This window comes from Pelophylax lessonae (genome assembly GCF_965119305.1).
Source record: "Pelophylax lessonae genome assembly, chromosome: 2".
NCBI lineage: Eukaryota > Metazoa > Chordata > Amphibia > Anura > Ranidae > Pelophylax > Pelophylax lessonae.
The window spans coordinates 461,968,014-461,989,533 of NC_138769.1; the positions used below are offsets into that span (position 1 = coordinate 461,968,014).

At 47.5% G+C, this 21,520-nt stretch overlaps 1 protein-coding gene across 1 annotated transcript in view; it reads left to right on the forward strand.

Annotated features, from left to right (window-relative positions):
* The window catches only part of PLCXD1 (phosphatidylinositol specific phospholipase C X domain containing 1), a 39,844-nt gene extending 33,949 nt beyond the window's left edge, over positions 1-5,895 (forward strand). The window contains exons 5-6 of the mRNA XM_082246301.1: positions 3,975-4,155; positions 5,433-5,895. Of these exons, the coding sequence (XP_082102427.1) occupies positions 3,975-4,155; positions 5,433-5,677 (426 nt within the window). The 3' untranslated portion in view covers positions 5,678-5,895. The remainder of the gene's footprint in view (positions 1-3,974; positions 4,156-5,432) is intronic.
* The last annotated feature ends 15,625 nt before the right edge of the window (positions 5,896-21,520 follow it).

Consider the following 21,520-nt stretch of genomic DNA (forward strand, 5'->3'; position numbering starts at 1 on the left):
TAGCGGCCTGTGGGAGTGCATCGGCCCCCCAAACTTCACCCTGGATGGTGATCAGCCTGGCCGGCGGTACCGGACTCTGGTGGGCCGCATGCGGTCCATACCTGCCCTTGCTGGAGGAATGCGATCTGGACTGCAGTTATACATGCATAGACATCGCCCTGTGAACACCTCTGACAGGTAGGATACCTTATGCTACCACAGTAATATTCTAGTATTGCCACTGACTTCAGTCATCTTAACAGTTTTGAAATGACATTAGATTGTCAGCTCCCAAACCAAGCCTCCTGGTTACTTGTTCACAAAAATCACACTCAAATAGGGGGATCTGTGACATGTTATAGGATAGAGGGGAGACCCATCCTTACCATTTCAGAGAGGGGCCCGCGTTCACCACAAAACCCGTCAGGGGGAAAAGGGGGAACATACTACTCACCATACCGGAACCAGGCGGGCGCCAACTCCTGACAGTACCCCTCTCCACCGGGGTGGGAGGGCTGTCGACCAATACGGACGCCGTGACTCATGGCCATTGGCGTTGCCATTGGCGTTTCAGCGAGACGTTTAACTCGCAGGGTCAGTCCCCGTCCAGTGGGACTATGTCGCGGCCGACCCAGCGCGGAGCTATGGCCTGCACGCGCTCGTAGGCTGAACTGGGGTGACCACTGGATCTCAACATCCAGCCCGTCGCCCAGTTCCAGCTTTCTTGCTTGAAGATCTCACAGGAACACTGGAGAAAAAAAGCTGTCTAAAAATCTTCTAAGAAAAAAATCCTGCCAGGACCGAAGATCCCAGCAAGGTATCTAGGTCCTTACTCCTAACTAGACAGAAAAAAAACTGATTTGCTGTAGCAGGAAGTGAGAGGATATACCCTCTGGGACTGCCCCTAGGGTGTGGCCAGAACGTTTTCTTTCCTGTCTAGTCCTACTCCTGTAGAGGGCAGCATAACCCGAGTTGTTATTAATCAACGAGGACTACGTCTGTCAATGAGCGACAGAGAAATCCTTGTTCCTGAATAGCAGGAACACAATATCCCTGTGTTCATTTGTGACAGAATGGCATTCTGCCTTGTTTACATTGGCAGACCACCATTCTGTCTCTCTGGGGAGCGATCGCGGGTGACCGGCCGACATCACATCATGACCCGCTGATTGGCTCCCCTTCTGGCCAATCAGGTAGGTATACAGGTATGTCGTTTCGCGCAATGGAGCCGACCGGGTGCAGTATATGTACTGCTAGTGGTTGGCAAATGGTTAAATATGTGCACTATATTACCAAAAGTATTGGGACACCTGCCTTTACATGCACATGAACTTTAATGGCATCCCAGTCTTAGTCCATAGGGTTCAATATTGAGTTAGCCCCACCCTTTGCAGCTATACCAGCTTCAACTCTTCTGGGAAGGCTGTCCACAAGATTTAGGAGTACGTCTATGGGAATGTTTGACTATTCTTCTAGAAGCGCATTTGTGAGGTCAGGCACTGAGGTTGGACAAGAATGCCTGGCTCGCAATCTGCACTCTAATTCGTTCCAAAGGTATTCCTATAGACACACTCCTAAACCTTGTGGGCAGCCTTCCCAGAAGAGTTGAAGCTGGTATAGCTTCAAAGGGTGGGCCAACTTAATATTGAACCCTACAGACTTATGGGCCATACACACTATAAGATTTTCTGAAGACTTTTTCCTTTAGACTTACCAAAACCATATAATATGTAATCTGACAGGCCCTTTCACTACATAGAAAAGGTAAATCTGAAGGAAATCTAACCACAAAAGTTGGATAGTGTGTATCCAGCTTAAGACTGGGATGCCATTAAAGTTCATGTGCGTGTAAAGGCAGGTGTCCCAATACATTTGGTAATATAGTGTACAGTATCTCACAAAAGTGAGTACACCCCTCACATTTTTGTAAATAATTTATTATATCTTTTCATGTGACAACACTGAAGAAATGACACTTTGCTACAACATTAAGTAGTGAGTGTACAGCTTGTATAACAGTGTAAATTTTCTGTCCCCTCAAAATAAGTCAACACACAGCCATTAATGTCTAAACCGCTGGCAACAAAAGTGAGTACACCCCTAAGCGGAAATGTCCAAATTGGGCCCAATTAGCCATTTTCCGTCCCCGGTGTCATGTGACTCGTTAGTGTTACAAGGTCTCAGGTGTGAATTGGAAGCAGTTGTGTTAAATGTGGTGTTATTTCTTTCACTCTCTCATACTTGTCACTGGAAGTTCAACATGGCATCTCATGGCACAGAATACTGAGGATCTGAAAAAAAGAATTGTTTCTTTACATAAAGATGACCTAGACTATAAGAAGATTGCCAAGACCCAAAAAATGAGCTGCAGCACAGTGGCCAAGACCATACAGCAGTTTAACAGGACAGGTTCCACTCAGAACAGGCCTCGCCATGGTTGACCAAAGAAGTGGAGTGCACGTGCTCAGCGTCATATCCAGAGGTTGTTTTTGGGAAATATACGTATGAGTGCTGGGAGCATTGGTGATGAGGTTGAAGGGGTGGGGGGGTCAGCCTGTCAGTGCTCAGAATATACGCCGCATACTGCATCAAATTGGTCTGCATTGCTGTCGTCCCAGAAGGAAGCACAAGAAAGCCCGCAAACAGTTTGCTGAAGACAAGCAGACTAAGGACATGGATTACTGGAACCATGTCCTGTGGTCTGATAAGACCAAAATAAACGTATTTGGTTCAGATGGTGTCAAGCGTGTGTGGCAGCAACCAGGTGAGGAGTACAAAGACAAGTGTGTCTTGCCTACAGTCAATCATGGTGGTGGGAGTGTCATGGTCTGGGGCTACATGAGTGCTGCAAGCACTGGGGAGCTACAGTTCATTGAGGGAACCATGAATGCCAACATGTACTGTGACATAATGAAGTAGAGCATGATCCCCTCCCTTCGGAGACTGGGCCGCAGGACAGTATTCCAACATGATAACGACCCCAAACACACCTCCAGCCCTTTAAGGGGTTTAGGATGCCCGGAGGCAGGGTGGAGTCTTTAGTTAAGTAGCGATCGTGATTCTTCCGTTAGCCGCTGGTAACTGAAACGGTAACGAGCAGGGTGCGTGCACTCGGCACAGCTTTAAACCAATGCATGCAAATATGCGGCCACTAGGCGCTTAGGCCCACCTGCTGAGATGCTGCATATTTGCGTGTGGCTGGCGCCAACGGGGTAATGATCGATATGATAGTGGGTGATTAGGAATCACAGTGATCACTCAGTAAAACTCCCTTGTACTCTTTCTCCTCTGAATGGAGAAAAAGATATACATTGTATCTTTTTTTCCTAGTCAGAAAAGAGTATATATATATATATATATATATATATATATATATATATATATATATATATATATATATATAGAACCTATGGTAGTCTTTAAAGCAGACCCTCATCTGAAAATAAAGTTGCTCTTATCGTTCTCCTCCCCTCAGCCTCTGTCTAACTTGCAGGGTTTTTTTTTGTTTTATACTCTCCCACATCCTCAATCCTTACCCAGGCCCGTCTAAAGCCTCTTAGAATGGCGTCATAGATCCCTGGAGGCTCCAGGGACTAGTCACCTTCTGCTGCTTGATCTCTTGCATGTGCAGTGGGGAGCTGGCATATCAGGAAGTCCGAAATCCAAGATGGCGGCTCCAGAGAAGAATCACCTGTGCGGAAGATGGTGCTGAACTCCATAGACAAGTATCTGTTTATTAAAAGTAAGCAGCTACAGTACTGTATTTGTAGCTGACCTTTCGTTTTCATACGCCAGGGTGAAATTCCTCTTTAAGGAAATCATTCCTTATAGTAACACTAAATATCCAATCTATTTTGTAGATTGTGTTAGTGCTTTAGAAATGTTTTTTTTTTTGGCCACACTCAAAAGGCCTATATTTAGGAGCTTCAACTGAACCTTTGGATTGAAGGAAGAAATTGCTAATAGTCATATGCTTGTCTTTACTGTTTGTCTAGGAACCACCTACACTAAGGAACATGTGGAAGAAGGGATTCCAAGTTATTGTTTCCTATGACAACAATGTGGCATTAAAAAATGTGTACCTGTGGCCTTCTATACCTTACTGGTGGGCAAACACAACAAATAAGCACTCCTTGATTAGCTTCCTGGAGAAGAAAAAGCACTTGGGACGACCAGGTAATATTGTTTTCTTATAGGTATAGAAGAGCAACTAATGCTATTTCTGTGATAGCAACCGCGAATGCAGTGGTGCTTACATCAGCTCATTCTGAAAATCTTTGCCACCAGGACCAGTTAAGGTTTGGGTAGATGGTTACATTAAGTGCCATGTCTGAAAAATAAAAGATAAAAATTACACATCAAGCGGTGAGACAGTTTAACACATATTTCCTTTCGTGTAAGTAATTCTAAGACCTGAAATGCAACCGCCTAAAAGGGAGATAAAAGCACAGCGAGGACTCTATTCAGCTTTTTGCCATGGAGTCAGATTATTGACCAAATTTCAGCTGCTAAATATAATGATCTTATGTAAAATTGGACAGACTGGTTGTACCCAAGCTGATCGATCAATCAACTTGGGTACATTCAGCCTGTCCAAACATGGTTCGAGTCTCAGCCAGTTCAGCAGGAACTGGAATTGAAACGTCTATGGCCGGCTTTAGAGTTGCTTCGCAACAATAAGCTCAAACTTTGATAAAATCATCTCCTCTCAGCATCTAATTCAATCAGTCTACAGTAATTAAGAATAGAGTATAGTTTCATAAGTTAAAGCAGAACTAAAGTCTGTTGGGGCTCTTGCCATAAAGAATGCATTTGGCACACTTACCGCCTTATGTGCATTGCTCCACCAATGACGGGTCCAGACTCTTTGTCCACTGAGTGAGCACTGATTACACCATCCTCATCTCTGTCCTTGGCATAAACCATCCTCATCTCTGTCCTTGGCATACACCATCCCCATCTCTGTCCTTGGCATACCAAGATTTATAACAAATTGCTAGGGGCAAATAAGCCTTGCGATGTCTCATCTGCTGAAAAAGTAATTTCATGGAGTTTGTGTGTTCTCTCTGTGTTTGCGTGGGTTTCTTCTATTTAGTTCAGTTTCCTCCCACACTCCAAATACATGTTGGTAGGTTGATTGGTTTCCATCAAAATATGCCCTAGTGTGTGCTTGTGTGTATATATGAATCGGAGATTGGGACCTACACTGTAAGCACCTGGAGGGCAGGGACTGATGTGAATGGGCAGTATGTAAAGCGCTGCGTAAACGCTATATAAAATAGACTTTTAGAAATGTTTAATTGTGGGACTTTAGTTCCGCTTTAAAGCAAAATATGTATCTTGTTCTTGTAAATATCTTATTTTTCAATAATACTAGAGTTTTAAAACTATTTAAATACTTTTCTAGGTCTTGCGTGCTATTCTAATTTTAACAATTTTAAATTACGTTTCAGATGGATTTTTTGTTGCTGGTCTTAATTTGACAGAAAACACCTCGTATGTCTTAAAACATCCTTTGGGATCCATGAAGAAATTAACTTTGCCTAAACTCCAGTTCCTGAACACTTGGGTGCAGAAGCAACATCCTGGAATTAGCAAAGACGCAACCAATATTATCGCAGAGGACCTTATAGGATCTGGCCAGTTTGTTTCTGATGTTATTGATCTCAATCAGAAGCTGTTATTGCATAAAAACTGACAATACAAAATCAGTTCAAGTTACAATTTTGCTGCTCACAGACCAAGAACTGTTTTTAGTTTGTTTTAAGTTTTATATTTCTTCAACATGTTTTCGTAACTACTCATTTCTTCCTACTTCCTTTGTACCAAGCCTCTAATGAGGTGCTAGGATGACTCATCTGCATTCCTACTATCTATGGTTGAAATGTCCTAGTTGGACCATTGTGCTTGCAATTTTAAATACAGTGGATAAAAAAAGTCTACACACCCCTGTTAAAATGTCAGGTTTCTGTGATGTAAAAAAAATGAGACAAAGATAAATCATTTCAGAACTTTTTCCACCTTTTAATGTGACCTATAAACTGTATAACTCAGTTGAACAACAAACTGAAATTATTTAGGTGGAGGGAAGTAAAAATTAAAAACTAAAATAAAATGGTTGCATAAGTGTGCACACCCTTAACCACTTGATGCCGAGTCAGCCATAGTTTTACTGCGGAAGGGTCGGCTCTATTACGCAAAACGACGTCCCTGTACATCGCTTTGTGTAATAATTAGTGGGGGCGCGTGTGCTTCGCTGGAGGCACACACGCGCCGATTGGCCAAAGGTGAAGCCAATCAGCGGGTCTGGGGGACGCAATGTCCCCGGCAGCTCGCGATCGCTCTCCATGGAGACAGAATGGCGGTCTGCCTATGTATACAAGGCAGAACGCCTTTCTGTCACAGATGAACACAGGGGTCCTGTGTTCCTACTATTTAGGAACACAGGTCTCTGTGTTCATCTATTGAGTACATCCCCCACACAGAAAGCACTCCTTAGGAGCACACTTAACCCTTTGCTCGCCCCTGGTGTTTAACCCCTTTCCTGCCAGTTTTTATTATTACAGTAACAATGCATATTTTTAGCACTGCTCACTGTAGTAATGTCACTGGTCCCCTCAAAAGTGTCAGTTAGGTGTCCGATCTTTCCACTGTATTGTCACAGTCCCGCTTATAATCGCTGAAAGCCACCACTACAAGTAAAAAAAAAAAAGAAAATGACATAAATCTATCCCATAGTTCCCATAGTGCAAACCAATCAATATACACCTATTGAGATTTTATTTACTGAAAATATGTGGCAGATTACATATTGGCCTAAATTGATGAAAAAAAATTAGATTTGTAAATTTTTTTTTGGATATGTTTTATAGCAAAAAGTAAAAAAGCAGAGGTGATCAAATACCACAAAAAGAAAGCTCTATTTGTGGGGGTAAAAAAGGCATCAATTTTATTTGGGTACAGCATCGCACAACTGTGCAATTGTCAGTTAAAGTAACGCAGTGCCATATTGCAAAAAAATGGCCTGGTCATTAAGGGGGGGTAAAACCTTCTGGTTCTTAACCACTTGCCACCCGTCCACGGTCAAATAACAGTGGAGCGGTGCGCCTCTCGTTCTGGGATAGCGTCATATGACGGCGCCCCAGAATGGGCGCACAGTGCGGCGATCGTGGCCGCGATGTGCGGCGATTGTGGGCCTAATGTTCCTAGGACACGGTGCGACCCCAATCTTGCTAAAGAGCCAATGACGTGGCTCTTTACCCATATGATTGTCTGTGTCCAATCACAGCGGGTCACATGTAAATGAGGAGGTACCGTTTATCGGCTCTCCTCGCCTCACACTGTCAGATTGTGGGCGAGAAGAGCCGATCAGCGGCTCCTCCTAAAAGGGGAGTCTAGGACAGGTAATCAGGGCACTGATCACCAGTGCCCTGATTACAGTAGAGTAAAAAAAGTGCCCATAATTCACCCCAACCAATGCCCATCAGTGCCTGCTCATCTGTGCCGCCCGTCAGTGCACATCAGTGCCGCCCGTCAGTGCTCATCAGTGCTGCCTATCAGTGCCCATCAGTGTGGCATATCAGTGCCCATAAGTGCCACCTCATCAGTGACCATAAGTGCCACCTCATCAGTACAGCCTCAGCAGTGAAGGAGAAAAATTACTTATTTTCAAAATTTACTGACAGAAAATAAGAAAAACATTTTTTTTTCAGTTTTCTGTCTTTTTTCTTTTTTTAGTAAAAAATAAAAAAACCCAGCGGTGATTAAATTCCACCAAAAGAAAGCTCTATTTGTGTGAAGAAAAATTATAAAAAATTAATGGGTACAGTGTACCATGACCGCGCAATTGTCATTCAAAGCGTGACTGCGCTGAAAGCTGAAAATTGGCCTGAGCAGGAAGGGGGTGAAAGTGCCCAGTATTGAAGTGGTTAAGTAGTTAAACTAATTCTTTGTTGAAGCACCTTTTGATTTGATTACAGCACTCAGTCTTTATGGGTATGAGTCTATCTGCATGGCACATCTGGACTTTGCACTGTTTGCAAAAACACTCCAAATCTGTCAGATTGCAGGGGCATCTCCTGTGCACAGCCAGCCCTCTTCAGATCACTCCACAGATTTTCAATTGGATTCAGGTCTAGGCTCTGGTTGGGCTATTCCAAAACTTTAATCTTCTTCTGGTGAAGCCATTCTTTTGTTGATTTGGATGTATGCTTTGGGTCATTGTCATGCTGAAAGATGAAGTTCCTCTTCATGTTCAGCTTTCTAGCAGAAGCCTGAAGGTTTTGTGCCAATATTGACTGGTATTTGGAACTGTTCATAATTCCCTCTACCTTGACTAAGGCCCTTGTTCTAGATTAAGAAAAACAGCCCCAAAGCATAATGCTGCCACCATTGTGGGCATGGTGTTCTTTTGGTGATGTGCAGTGTTGTTTTTGCACCAAACATTTTTTGGAATTATGGTCAAAAAGTTCAACCTTGGCTTCATCAGACCAGAAAACATTTTCCCACATGCTTTTGGGAGACTTCAGATGTGTTTTTGCAAAATTTAGCTGGGTTTGGATGTTTTTCTTTGTATGAAAAGGCTTCTGTCTTGCCACACTACCCCATAGTCCAGACATATGAAGAATACAGGAGATTGTTGTCACATGTACCACACAGCCAAGTACTAGCCAGATATTACTGCAGCTCCTTTGATGTTGCTGTAGGCCTCTTGGCAGCCTCCTGGCCAGTTTTCTTCTCGTTTTTTCATCAATATTGGAGGGACGTCCAGTTCCAGGTAATGTCACAGTTGTGCCATATTTTCCCCACTTGATGATCACTGTCTTCACTGTGTTCCATGGTATATCTAATGCCTTGGAAATTATTTTGTACCCTTTTACTGACTGATACCTTTTAACAATGAGATCCCTCTGATGCTTTGGAAGCACTCTGCGGACCATGGCTTTTGCTGTAGGATGAGACTAAAGGCCCGTACACACGATAAGAAAATCTGAAGGGAAATTTCGTCCGACGACCTATCTGCCGATTTTCAGAATTGTTAGTATGGTGCTTTCGACAGCCGACTCCAACTTTTCGGCTGACAAATCCTGATGTGCAGGCTATTGAATCTTTGTTGTCCGTAATATAACATCCGATTTTCATCTCATTAGTACAGATTTCGACGGAAAAAAATCTTAAGAGCAAGACTAGGCATGCTCAGAGATGAAAGAACACATACTAAGCAATCCAACACATGACATCACTTCTGAAGTAGAATTTCTCTTACGTCCTCCGACAGTTGCCGCCATCTTCATATTCGTCACAATGGGGTATTAGACTTTGCTCCGTAGGAGTAGCTAGGCAACAGAATATGTCAATATTAAAGCTTTTAACATATCCCCACCCCAGGGGGTGGTCCCCTCAGTCTATACCCTCCTGCTTCCTGCTTCAGTTTCAATGTCTAGCTTGTCAGGAGTAGCTGGATGTCTCTATGCTGGGGCATTTTGTCTCAGCCTTCTCTCTTTTTTGATTTTATTTGAGTTTTTTCTCTTTCTTTATTTAGCTGTTATTTTTACCAGCATTAGTTAGATCTTCTGATGAAGAGGATACTGCGGGCTGCGTCTCGGGCTGACTCCCCTGGTCGCAGGTTGTGGGTCAGTGGCTTCTCAGCCCGCCATCGAGCGTTCAGTCAGGTAACGCTCCTGAGTTTTCTGAACGACCCATCCCTGTTCCGTGCAGGGATGCTAGGGTGAGGTGGCTACCTCACTGGACGCTGTGCGGTTTCTCAACCCACCTTCTGCTGCGTCCTGGATGCGACTCTCCCTGTCTCAGGTACAGCGGCTTGTTCGCCTGTGCGGGTCCCCCACGCCATGTAAGAGGTAAGTGTATTCATGTGGGGACCTGTCTGTCTGGGGGGTGTCAGTCTGGGACTGTGTTACCTTGCCCTGTGTTCACACTATTGATGTTTCCCTATCTCTCACACTGCATGCTGTGGGCTGCAAGGAGGGGGGGCTGTGCTGCACTTCTGTGTCAGTCTGAGTGTGTGAACGGCTGTGTGCTGTGGAACTTGATGCTATCATGTTTGGGGCACATTACAGCGCCGCTGCGGCGGTCCACCATGTTCTTTATAACTATGTGGTGTATTTTTATTCCACCTTCATGAGGTGGAGGAGCGGCGGTTTCGGCGCCAAACGGTGCCATTTTGGCTGTACTCGCTCCGGCCGCATGGTACACATGCATGGCGGCCATTTTCTTGTAGCCTCCCATAGGCTTTAATGGAGCGCCCTGAATATCAGCAATTCCTTTTCTACAGGAGCACCGATCTGGCCAGCAGCAGCAGCGGTCTCTCCAGGTTTTTTCCCTGTATTCTCTGTATCCTTGCCTGAGTATAACTTCTCCCTGTGGGGGTCCCTGGTGTGGGTGTGCTTGTGTGGCGGTGGGCTACGTTCGCAGCGCCTTATTTAAAGGGGCGGTCACCCATTTTATTTTACTCATTTTGGGGCATGGATTCTCAGGAAAGCAAATTTCCTGTCACATTGGTGGGAAGCCAGGGGACTGCGGTTTTCCCCTCGGGGGGGGGGGGGATTTGGCTGCGATTGTGGCTAGCCTTGCGACTCAGGTGCAATTGCTGATGGCTGCTCAATCCTCAAAACGGCCCAGAGTTTTCAATTTCCTCTGATTCAGAGGGTGTTGGTGATGGGGCTGCTGTTGCTGGGGTCTCCTTGTCGGGGTCCCGTTCCTCCCTGGACCTTGTAGGGTCAGAAATGGAGGCTGAGGTGGAGGGGGTTGATATTTCTCCCCCTGGCTCGTCTGAAGAGCTTGCATTCATGGATGAATTGGTTGCTTCAATCACGCGATAGCGGTTCTGAATAAGACCACTGCGATTCCTGCTGAGGATATCCCGGTGTTCCGGGATGCCACGGACAAACGGACGGAGTCCCTTGCCCATCATGCCTATTCTATTATGGGTTCTATGCTGAAAGCTTTATTTACATACATAGTTACATAGTTGGTGAGGTTGAATAAAGACAAAAGTCCATCCAGTCCATCCAGCTTCACTTATGGCGGCCCAGGCTGTCGCGAGCTGGACGCAGGTGCTTAATCGCGTCCTGGTGGCTGATTCTGCCCTCCAGGCGACTTTGGATATGGTGGATCAAATCCACCAGGGTGTCATGTATTTGTGTGATGCGGACCTGGATATGGTTCCGTTGGCTGCACGTGTACATGGTGTGGCGGTATTGTCTCGCCGTTTTGGTTTGGTTGAAGTGTTGGTCGGTGGACCAATCTTCGCGTAAGACCTTGGCTAATCTGCCCTATGATGGTTCTCGCCTTTTTTGGTGAGTCCCTAGATACGTTAATTAGGGGGATCACGGGTGGTTAGAGCACGCTCTTACCCTAATCCCACAAGGCTAAGACGGCTCCTGGTAAGAAGCCGTGGACTGGTAAGCAAAAGTCCGGCCAGTCCGGTTCAGCGGCCCACAACAGTGCGACCTGAAGGGGCGCCCTCACCCGACTCTGGGGTGGGGGGACGCTTGCTCGGTTTCCTTCAGCCATGGCTGTCCCGGGTTCGGGACAGGTGGGTTCAGGAAATCGTTCGATCTGGCTACGAGATCGAGTTTCTCTATAGGCCGGAGCGCAGATTTTTTCCCTCAAATCTTCTACTGTCCCCGGAGCGTTTGCGGGATCTGCATCTAGCGGTGCAGGACCTGAGGGCTCAGGGAGTGGTGGTCCCGGTGCCTCATCGGGACAGGTTTCGGGGGTTCTATTCCAATCTGTTCACCGTGCCCGGGAAGGAGGGCAAGGTACGTCCGATTCTGGACTTACAGGCGCTGAACCACTTTGTGCGGGTGCGCAAGTTCCGCATGGAATCTCTGCGGTCGGTGGTGGCTGCCCTGGTTCCGGGGGAGTTCATGGCTTCCATCGACTTGAAGGATGCGTATCTTCACATCCCGAATTTCGAGGGTCACCAGAGGTACCTTCGATTCGCCATAGCGGAGGATCACTGCCAATTTGTGGCGTTGCCCTTTGGTCTTGCCTCGGCTCCACGGGTGTTCACCAAGGTGCGGGCACCGGTTTTGGCTTTGTTGAGAGCCCAGGGCGTCTCTGTCCTAGGGTATCTGGACGATATTCTGGTTCGGTCTGCGACCAGCCAGGGTCTGGAGAAGGCTCTGTCCGTTACGATGCAGTCTCTGCAGGAGTTTGGTTGGACGATAACTTTTCCAAAGTCAGCACTGTGCCCATCAGTTCGTCTCCCTTACCTGGGAATGGTTCTGGACTCTGTCCAGGCGAAGGTCTTCCTACCGGACGACAAACTCAGGACTCTTCAGGAAGGAAGTCAGGTCCCTCAGGGACGCTCCGTCCTCGTCCACTCGGACGTGCATGAGATGTCTGGGATTGATGGTCTCGGCTTTCGAGGCGATTCCCTTCGCCCAGTTTCACACGCGGGGTCTCCAAGCGGAAATCCTGTCCAGGTGGGACGGGCGACCGCGATCTCTGGATCCGGATTTCGTTGGGCCATCGCACCAGAAGGGTTCTTCTGTGGTGGCTCCTGTCCCCGCCGGTGTCAGGGGGCAAGTCTTTTCGTCCTCTCATGGACGGTGGTCACCACGGATGCCAGCCTGTCGGGCTGGGGTGGTGTTCTGGGCGTTCTGTCCGCCCAGGGAACTTGGTCGGAGGGGGAATCCTCCCTTCCGGTCAGCATTCTGGAATTGCGTGCGATGATTCTCTGCCTTCAACGTTGGCTGGACAGGCTGCAGGGCTGTCCGGTTCGGGTGCAGACGGACATTGCCACGGCGGTGGCTTACGTCATTTGCCAAGGGGACACCAAGAGGGCCCGGGTGGCTCGGGAAGTGGCCGACACGCATGTCCCGGCGATGTCGGCGGTTCACATTCCAGGGGTTGGAGAACTGGCGGGCGGATTATCTGATGCCGCCAGTCCCTGGACCAGGGGGAATGGCCCCTCCATCCGGGTGTTCTCCAGATGTTGTGCGCGACGTGGGGTCTTCCGGAGGTGGACCTGTTCGCGTCTCGTCTGTACAGCAAGGTGTACAGGTTCGTGGCAAGGCCACGCGATCCTCGGGCAGACGCGTCATCCGTGTTGGTAGCCCTGTGGCATCAGTACCGACTGATGTATGCGTTTTCACCGTTTCAATTGCTGCCCAGGTTCCTTCGCAGGTTGGTCTCGGAACCAAAACACAGTGATTCTTGTGACACCGGACTGGCCTCGCCGGTCCTGGTACGCAGACCTTGTGCATTTGGCGGTCGACGCCCCGTGGCGTCTGCCTCTTCGGGAAGATCTCCGGTCTCAAGGGCTGATATTTCATCCTGCCTTGCAGTCGCTGGCTTTGCCGGCCTGGCTGTTGAAACCGAGGCCCTGAGGGATAGGGGTCTCTCCCCTGAGGTCATTCACACTTTGATCGGCGCGAGGAATTTTTTCCTCGGGGTAGGTCTTTTACCGTATTTCGGAGGCCTATTTTGCCTGGTGTGAGTTCAGGGGGTCTTCACCTCGCCCGTGGTCGGTGTCTGGGATGTTGTCCTTCCTTCGAAAGGGTGTTGACAGCATTTGGCGCTGGCTATGATCAAGGGTCAGGTGTCTGCGATGGCCGTTCTCTTTTCAACGTCCTATGGCATCTATCTCCTTGATTGGCACTTTTGTTCGGGGGCATTTGGTCCCTCCTAGGAGGGTGCCTCTGCCTCCTTGGGACTGGAATCTTGTTCTGTCCGTGTTACAACATGGTTCTTTTTTGAACGGATCGGGTAGATCTCGTTGTCTATGTTGTCCTAGAAGGTCACCTTTTTTGGTGGCGATCAATTCGGCTCGCAGAGTGTCGGAGCTGGCAGCCTGTCCTGCCATTGTCCGTATCTGGTCAATCACTTGGTTAAGGTGGTCTTGCGACCTAACCCTTCTTTTTTTCCGAAGAGGGTTTCGGAATTTCACCTCAATGAGGACATTGTCTTGCCTTCACCTTGCGCGAAGTCTAAACATTCGGAGGAGGTGGTGTTGCACTCCTTGGATGCTGTTCAGGGCGATTAGGGTTTACCTAAAATCGTCTGAATCTTTTCACAAGTCGGATTCTTTGTTTGTCCTTCCGGGGGTCCTCGGAAGGGCGTGGCGGCGTCAGCTTCTGCCGTCGCCAATTGGTTCAGACAGGCCGTTGAACAGGCCTATGCTTTGCGGGGAAGAGTTTCCCTTATGCCTGTGAGGGCGCACTCTACCAGATCTCTGAGTACGTCTTGGGCCTGTCGTCATGGGGCTTCTGTGGCCCAGGTGTGTAGGGCGGCGACTTGGTCGACCGTGCACACCTTCACTCTGTTCCACAGAGTGGATGTTCAAGCATCGGCAGATGCTTCCTTTGGCCGCAAGGTTCTTAGTGCGGCGGTCCCTTAGGGTCCCTGGTTTTGGTCCTTTGGGCTGTTTGGGATTTCTTTGTATCCCTGGGTTATTTGTTTTTTTCCTGGGTTATTGCTCCCGTTGAGCAAATTTTTTCTCGTGTTGCCCAGCTGGTTTCCTTCCTTTGGTAAGGTTACTTTCTTGATGTGGAGACTGCGTTGCCTTTAGGCGCGGCTGCGTTTCCCACCCCTCATGTTTGCACTGCTTTGGGACGTCCCCATTGTGACGAATATGAAGATGGCGGCGACTGTCGGAGGACGTAAGAGAAAACGGAATTTTTGTAAAATCTTACCTGTAAAATTCCTTTCTCTGAGTCCTCCGACAGTCGCCGCCCCCGCCCCTCTTTTGGGGTTTAGGTACTCTACTGCTATTCCACTGAAACTGAAGCAGGAAACAGGAAACAGGAAGCAGGAGGGTATAGACTGAGGGGACCACCCCCTGGGGTGGGGATATGTTAAAAGCTTTAATATTGACATATTCTGTTGCCTAGCTACTCCTACGGAGCAAAGTCTAATACCCCATTGTGACGAATATGAAGATGGCGGCGACTGTCGGAGGACTCAGAGAAAGGAATTTTACAGGTAAGATTTTACAAAAATTCCGTTTTTGTCCTACGGGAAAATTCGTATGAAAAAAACCTCTTCACTTTCCACATCAGACTAGCATGCCACAAAAAACGGACGACAGATCTTTCGATAATCTGATCGTGTGTACGGGGCTTAAGAAAATGTCAGGAAAGACCTACATGAACAGCTGAACTTTATTTGGGGTTAATCAGAGGCACTTTAAATGATGACAGGTGTGTATTGACTCCTATTTAACATGAGTTTGGAATGTGATTGCTTAATTCTGAACACAGCTACATCCCCAGTTATATGTGGGTGTACACACTTATGCAACCATATTTTTTTAATTTTACCCACCCCCCCTCAAAGTTTTCAGTTTGTTTTTCAATTGAGTTGTACAGCTTATTGGTCACATTAAAGGTGGGAAAAAAGCTCTGAAAGGATTTATCTTTAACAGGGGTGTGTAGACTTTTCATATCCACTGTAGATTGTCATACAAAATGGATAATTAATTCTGGTGCTGAGGGATAAATGTTAAACATGTTTCTGAACTGTACCTATGCAGCCACATAATATGAAATTAACATCTTTTTTTAACATTTTGAGTCATGTGTTACTATACAGTATTAGCAGTCAAAGCAAAACTTAATTTACAATAGGGAATGATTTCCTTAGAAAAATAACGGCTAAGCTGAGTTTTAAATGCTCAATTTTTTTCATTTCTAAGGTGCCTAACATTTACCCCCTGTAAAAATTTTGCTAACTGACTGTCATAAATCTTGCGTTGCCTTATGGCCCATTCACACCAGAAACTGCACATAACTGTGCGTTTTTGACTGTGTGTTTACATGCATTTGACGCACGCTTGCGATCTGCACTTTTAATGTAGTTGCAGTGCATATTTCTATACATTTTTGGGCTTGGCTTTCAAGTATTTCCTTTGAGGCCACTTCCTTCTTCGGAGTGTGTGGAGAGATGTAAGAACGTCTGCTCTTGTTGGCATAATTCTGGTGCTGGCCAATGCCATTTTGAGACTACGTACTACTGTAGGAAGCGTCATTGCTGGGTTCATCCACTACTGATGGAAAGAGACCAAAGGTTGTATTTTGGATATTCTCAAGAGTCTTTGAATTGGCTTACATTCTGAGCCTAATTTCTGCAGGCACCCTCACCCCAATGTTAAAAAATATATATTATTCATCATTAGTACAGGATGAGGGGGTCCATGTGGTCACTGCACTGTTTTGGAACACTTCATGACAGATACAGCTATCCAGGTAAACCACCTACCAGTGATCTGTGTATGTCCCTTTCTTCATAATCAAGTAAATTCTTGCTGTAATTCTCTCCTGATCCTCAGTTTTCTTCTGTCGTCCTTATATTGCTGATGTCTGAGGGTCATAAAGCACAGGGTACTCCTGGATCATGAAGTCCTCTGCATCTATTGGTGACCTGTATGTCATTTTGGCTTTACTCTGCTCTCCACTCACACAGAGCCAGGAAGTTAATGGGGACGGACAGGACATAGGAAGGAGGGACAGGTTGTAATATTTAGCACACACACATATATATATATTTTTTTTTTAAGGGGCACAGAGCATTTGTAACACATTTGCAGTGCAGAAAAATGCAGCATGCTCTCCTTTTTTAAAATGTGCTGAACTGCACTGCAATGATGTGAACTTTGCCCATAGGATTACCCTGATTTTGGTCTGTCCATGCAGTTGGAGTGCAGTCCAAAATGCATCCAACCGTGTTCGTGTGAAGAGGCCCTAACATTTCTGCAGGTCCTTGACCACAGCTTCCCCAAACTTTTAGGTGGGGGAGTGTGCACTCAAAGTATGTTGAGTATGTTAATGCACGGTTCAGAAGGAATGGTGCAAATGCAGGGATTTGAAAGAAGGTAGGAGCAGCAGAGTAGTTTCTTGACAGTCTGTCTTTCTAAAGACATGCATAGATGTCAGCCAGGAGCATGAACATTAAAGATAGCTCCATGGATCCCTGTAAGGGGGTGGAGCTACATGGAAACTGGACTCAAAAAAAAGATTTGAAAGATGGAATGCAAAGGGTTCAAAAACAATGTTAAGTGCTGAGGTATGCTGCACAATAAGGTTTATACATCTGTGTAATAACACTTTGACCTTGAAAACTTTTGGTCTGTTATGTGTGATCGCATACATCATGTCAGAAGATCAAGAAAAGAGAGGTCTGATTTGTAAAGGGGTTCCAAGGTAGACAGCAATAGATCTCTATGCAGCTAGCTTTCCTTATCACAATGTAAGCCAAATACATGGTAGGGAAGGGAAATTAAATCTGTGAAAGTGTCACATGTACGCACTTTTTTTTCCCCAAGTTTTGAGATTATTTTAAAATGTTCACAAGTGCAGAGCACTAGGCATGGCATTATTTGGTTGGCAGAACAATGATCATTTGTCAGAGCCCTCATCACAACTGTCCCATATAGAAAAAGGGTACTAGCAGCATTGACAGAGACATCCTTGATGAAAACCTGATCCAGAGCGCTCTGGACCTCAGACTGGGGGCAAGGTTCATCTTCCAACAGGACAACAACCCTAAGCACACAGTCAAGATAACAAAGGAGTGGCTAAGGGACAACTGTGAATGTCCTAGAGTGGCCCAGCCAGAGACCAAACTTGAACCTTATTGAGCATCTGTGGAGAGATCTGAAAATGGCTGTGCATGGACTCTCCCCATCCAACCTGATGGGGCTTGAGTGGTTCTGGAAAAAAGAATGGGAGAAACTGCCCAAAAATAGGTGTGCCAAGCTTGTAGCATCCTACTCAAAAAGACTTGAGGCTAATTTGTGCCAAAGGTGCTTCAACAACGTATTGAGCAAAGGCTTTGAATACTTGCACACTGGATTTTTTTTTTTCATTTTGTAAAGATTTCAAACAAACTCCTTTCACATTGTCATTATGGGGTATTGTTTGTAGAATTTTGGAGGAAAATAATGAATTTAATCCATTTTAGAAAAAGGCTGTAACGTGGAAAATGTGAAGCGCTGTGAATACTTTCCGGATGCACTGTAAACAGCAGTAAAAGGCCAGACAGAGGTTCTAAGTCGTACAGAAGTGGATCTACTAATGTACAACCACCCCAACAGACTTTGCCTCCTTGATCAGCACTGCAGGCTATAGCCTGCAGCGCTGATTAATGTCTGCTGACAGCAGGTAACTCTACCTGCAGTCAGAATACAAAGGCTCAGAGGAAGGATTCCCCCATATCCATACCCTATACCCTTTATGTGCACAGTTATCTTTTTTTTTTTTAGTTCGACCCGCACGTTCGACCAAAAAAAAAAAAACATATCTATGGGCTTTGACACACTGGGGTAGATTTACTAAAAACGGAAGCACTCAGAATCTAGGGCAGCTGTGTATGCGGTAGCCAATCACCTTCTAACCTCTGCTTGTTCAGTTAAGGTTTGGCAAGAAAAAAACGGAATTTTTGTAAAATCTTACCTGTAAAATTCCTTTCTCTGAGTCCTCCGACAGTCGCCGCCTCTTCATATTCGTCACATATGGGGTATTAGACTTTGCTCCGAAGGAGTAGCTAGGCAACAGAATATGTTAACATTAAAGCTTTTAACATATCCCACCCTCAAGGGGTGGTCCCCTCAGTCAATACCCTCCTACTTCCTGCAACCATATCTCAGTTTTAGTGGAATAGCAGTAGAGTATACAACCAAACCCCAAAAGAGGGGCGGGGGCGGCGACTGTCGGAGGACTCAGAGAAAGGAATTTTACAGGTAAGATTTTACAAAAATTCCATTTTCTCTTACGTCCTCCGACAGTCGCCGCCTCTTCATATTCGTCACATATGGGGACGTCCCAAAGCAGTGCAAACATGAGGGGTGGGAAACGCATCCGCGCCGAAAAGGCAACGCAGTCTCCGCATCAAAGAAAGGAACCTTACCAAAGGAAGGAAACCAGCTGGGCAACAGAAAAAAACAAGTGCTCAACAGGAGCAACAACCCAGGAAAAGACAAATAACCAGGGGATAAAAAACTTATCCCAACAGCCAGAGGTCCCCATAAGGGACCCTAAGGAATTGCCGCACTAAGAACCTTGCGGCCAAAGGAAGCATCCGCCGATGCCTGAACATCTACTTTGTAGAATTTTGTGAACGTGTGTACGGTCAACCAAGTCGCCGCCTTACTCACCTGGGCTACCGAAGCCCCATGACGACAGGCCCAAGACGTACTCAGAGATCTAGTAGAGTGCGCCTTCACAGGCACAGGGGGAACCTTCCCCTGCAAGGCATAGGCCTGTTCAATGGTCTGCCTGATCCATTTGGCGATGGTAGAGGCCGAAGCCGCCATGCCCTTCCGAGGACCCTCTGGAAGAACAAACAAGGAGTCCATCTTTCGAAAGGACTCAGTCGATTTAAGGTAAACCCTTATCGCCCGAACAACATCCAGAGAATGTAATCTCACCTCCTTTGGATGTTTAGGCTTCGCGCACAGCGAAGGCAAGACAATATCCTCATTAAGATGGAATTCCGAAACCCGTTTCGGAAGAAAAGAAGGATTAGGTCGCAAGACCACCTTGTCCAAATGAACAACCAGATACGGAGACTTGCAGGACAAAGCTGCCAGCTCCGACACTCTGCGAGCCGAAGTGATCGCCACCAAAAAGGCGACTTTTTTGGACAACATAGACAACGAGATCTCCCTGATCTGTTCAAAAGGAGCACGTTGCAACACAGACAGAACGAGATTCAAGTCCCAAGGGGGCAAAGGATCCCTCCTAGGAGGAACCAGATGCCGCACACCCTGAACAAAGGTGCCAACCAAGGAGTTGGAAGCCACAGGACGTTGAAACAGAACGGCCAGCGCAGACACCTGACCCTTTATCGTAGCCAGCGCCAAACGCTGATCGACACCCGTTTGAAGGAAGGACAGCACTCGGGAAACCGAGTACGTGCGGGGTGAAAACCCCCTGGACTCACACCAGGCAAAATAGGCCTTCCAAGTACGGTAATAAACCTTCCCCGAGGAAGACTTCCTCGCGTTAATCAAGGTATGAACGACCTCTGGAGAGAGGCCCTTCTCCTTCAGGACCTCGGTCTCAACAGCCAGGCCGTCAAAGCCAGAGACTGTAAAGCAGGATGGTATATCGGTCCTTGAGACAGGAGATCGTCTCGAAGAGGCAGACGCCACGGGGCGTCGACCGCCAGATTCACGAGGTCTGCGTACCAGGACCGGCGAGGCCAGTCCGGTGCCACAAGAATCACCGTGCTGCGTTCCGAGTGCAACCTGCGAAGGAACCTGGACAGCAACTGAATCGGTGGAAACGCGTACATCAGCCTGTACTGATGCCACGGGGCCACTAACGCGTCCGACGCGTCTGCCCGAGGATGGCGCGTCCTTGCCACGAACCTTCTCACCTTGTTGTTGAGATGAGACGCGAACAGGTCCACATCTGGAAGACCCCACGTCGCGCACAACATCTGGAAGACAGCCGGGTGGAGAGACCATTCCCCCTGATCCAGGGTCTGGCGACTCAGATAGTCCGCCTGCCAGTTCTCCACCCCCGGAATGTGAACCGCCGTTATCGCCGGGACATGAGTCTCGGCCCAGGACAGAATGTCGGCCACTTCTCGAGCCGCTCGGGCACTCCTGGTGCCCCCTTGGTGGTTGATGTAGGCCACCGCCGTGGCATTGTCCGTCTGCACCCGAACCGGGCAGCCCTGCAGCCGGTCCGTCCAGCGATGAAGACAGAGATTTATCGCACGCAATTCCAGAATGTTGATCGGAAGGGAAGACTCCCCCCTACGACCAAGTTCCCTGGGCGGACAGAACGCCCAGAACACCACCCCAGTCCGACAGGCTGGCATCCGTGGTGATCACCGTCCACGAGACAGGACGAAACGACTTGCCCCCGGACACCATCGGGGACTGGAGCCACCACAGAAGGTCTCTTCTGGTGCGATGACTCAACGAGATTTGAAGATCCAGAGATTGAGGTCGCCCGTCCCACCTGGACAGGATCTCCGCTTGGAGACCCCGCGTGTGAAACTGGGCGAAGGGAATCGCCTCGAAGGCCGAGACCATCAATCCCAGACATCTCATGCACGTCCGCAGAGACGAGTGCGGAACGTCCCTGAGGGACCTGACTTCCTCCTGGAGAGTCCTGAGTTTGTCTTCCGGCAGGAAGACCTTCGCCTGCACCGAGTCCAGAATCATTCCCAGGTAGGGAAGACGAACCGACGGACTCAGTGTCGACTTTGGAAAATTTATCGTCCAACCAAACTCCTGCAGAGTTTGCATCGTGACAGACAGGTCCTTCTCCAGACCCTGGCTGGTCGCAGACCGAACCAGAATGTCGTCCAGATACCCCAGGACAGAAATGCCCTGGGCCCTCAATAATGCCAGAACCTGTGCAAGCACCTTGGTGAAGACCCGCGGAGCCAAGGCGAGACCAAAAGGCAACGCCACGAACTGGTAGTGATCCTCCGCAATGGCAAATCGAAGGAACCTCTGGTGACCCTCAAAAATGGGGATGTGAAGATACGCATCCTTCAAATCGATGGAGGCCATGAATTCCCCCGGAACCAGGGCAGCCACCACCGACCGCAGGGATTC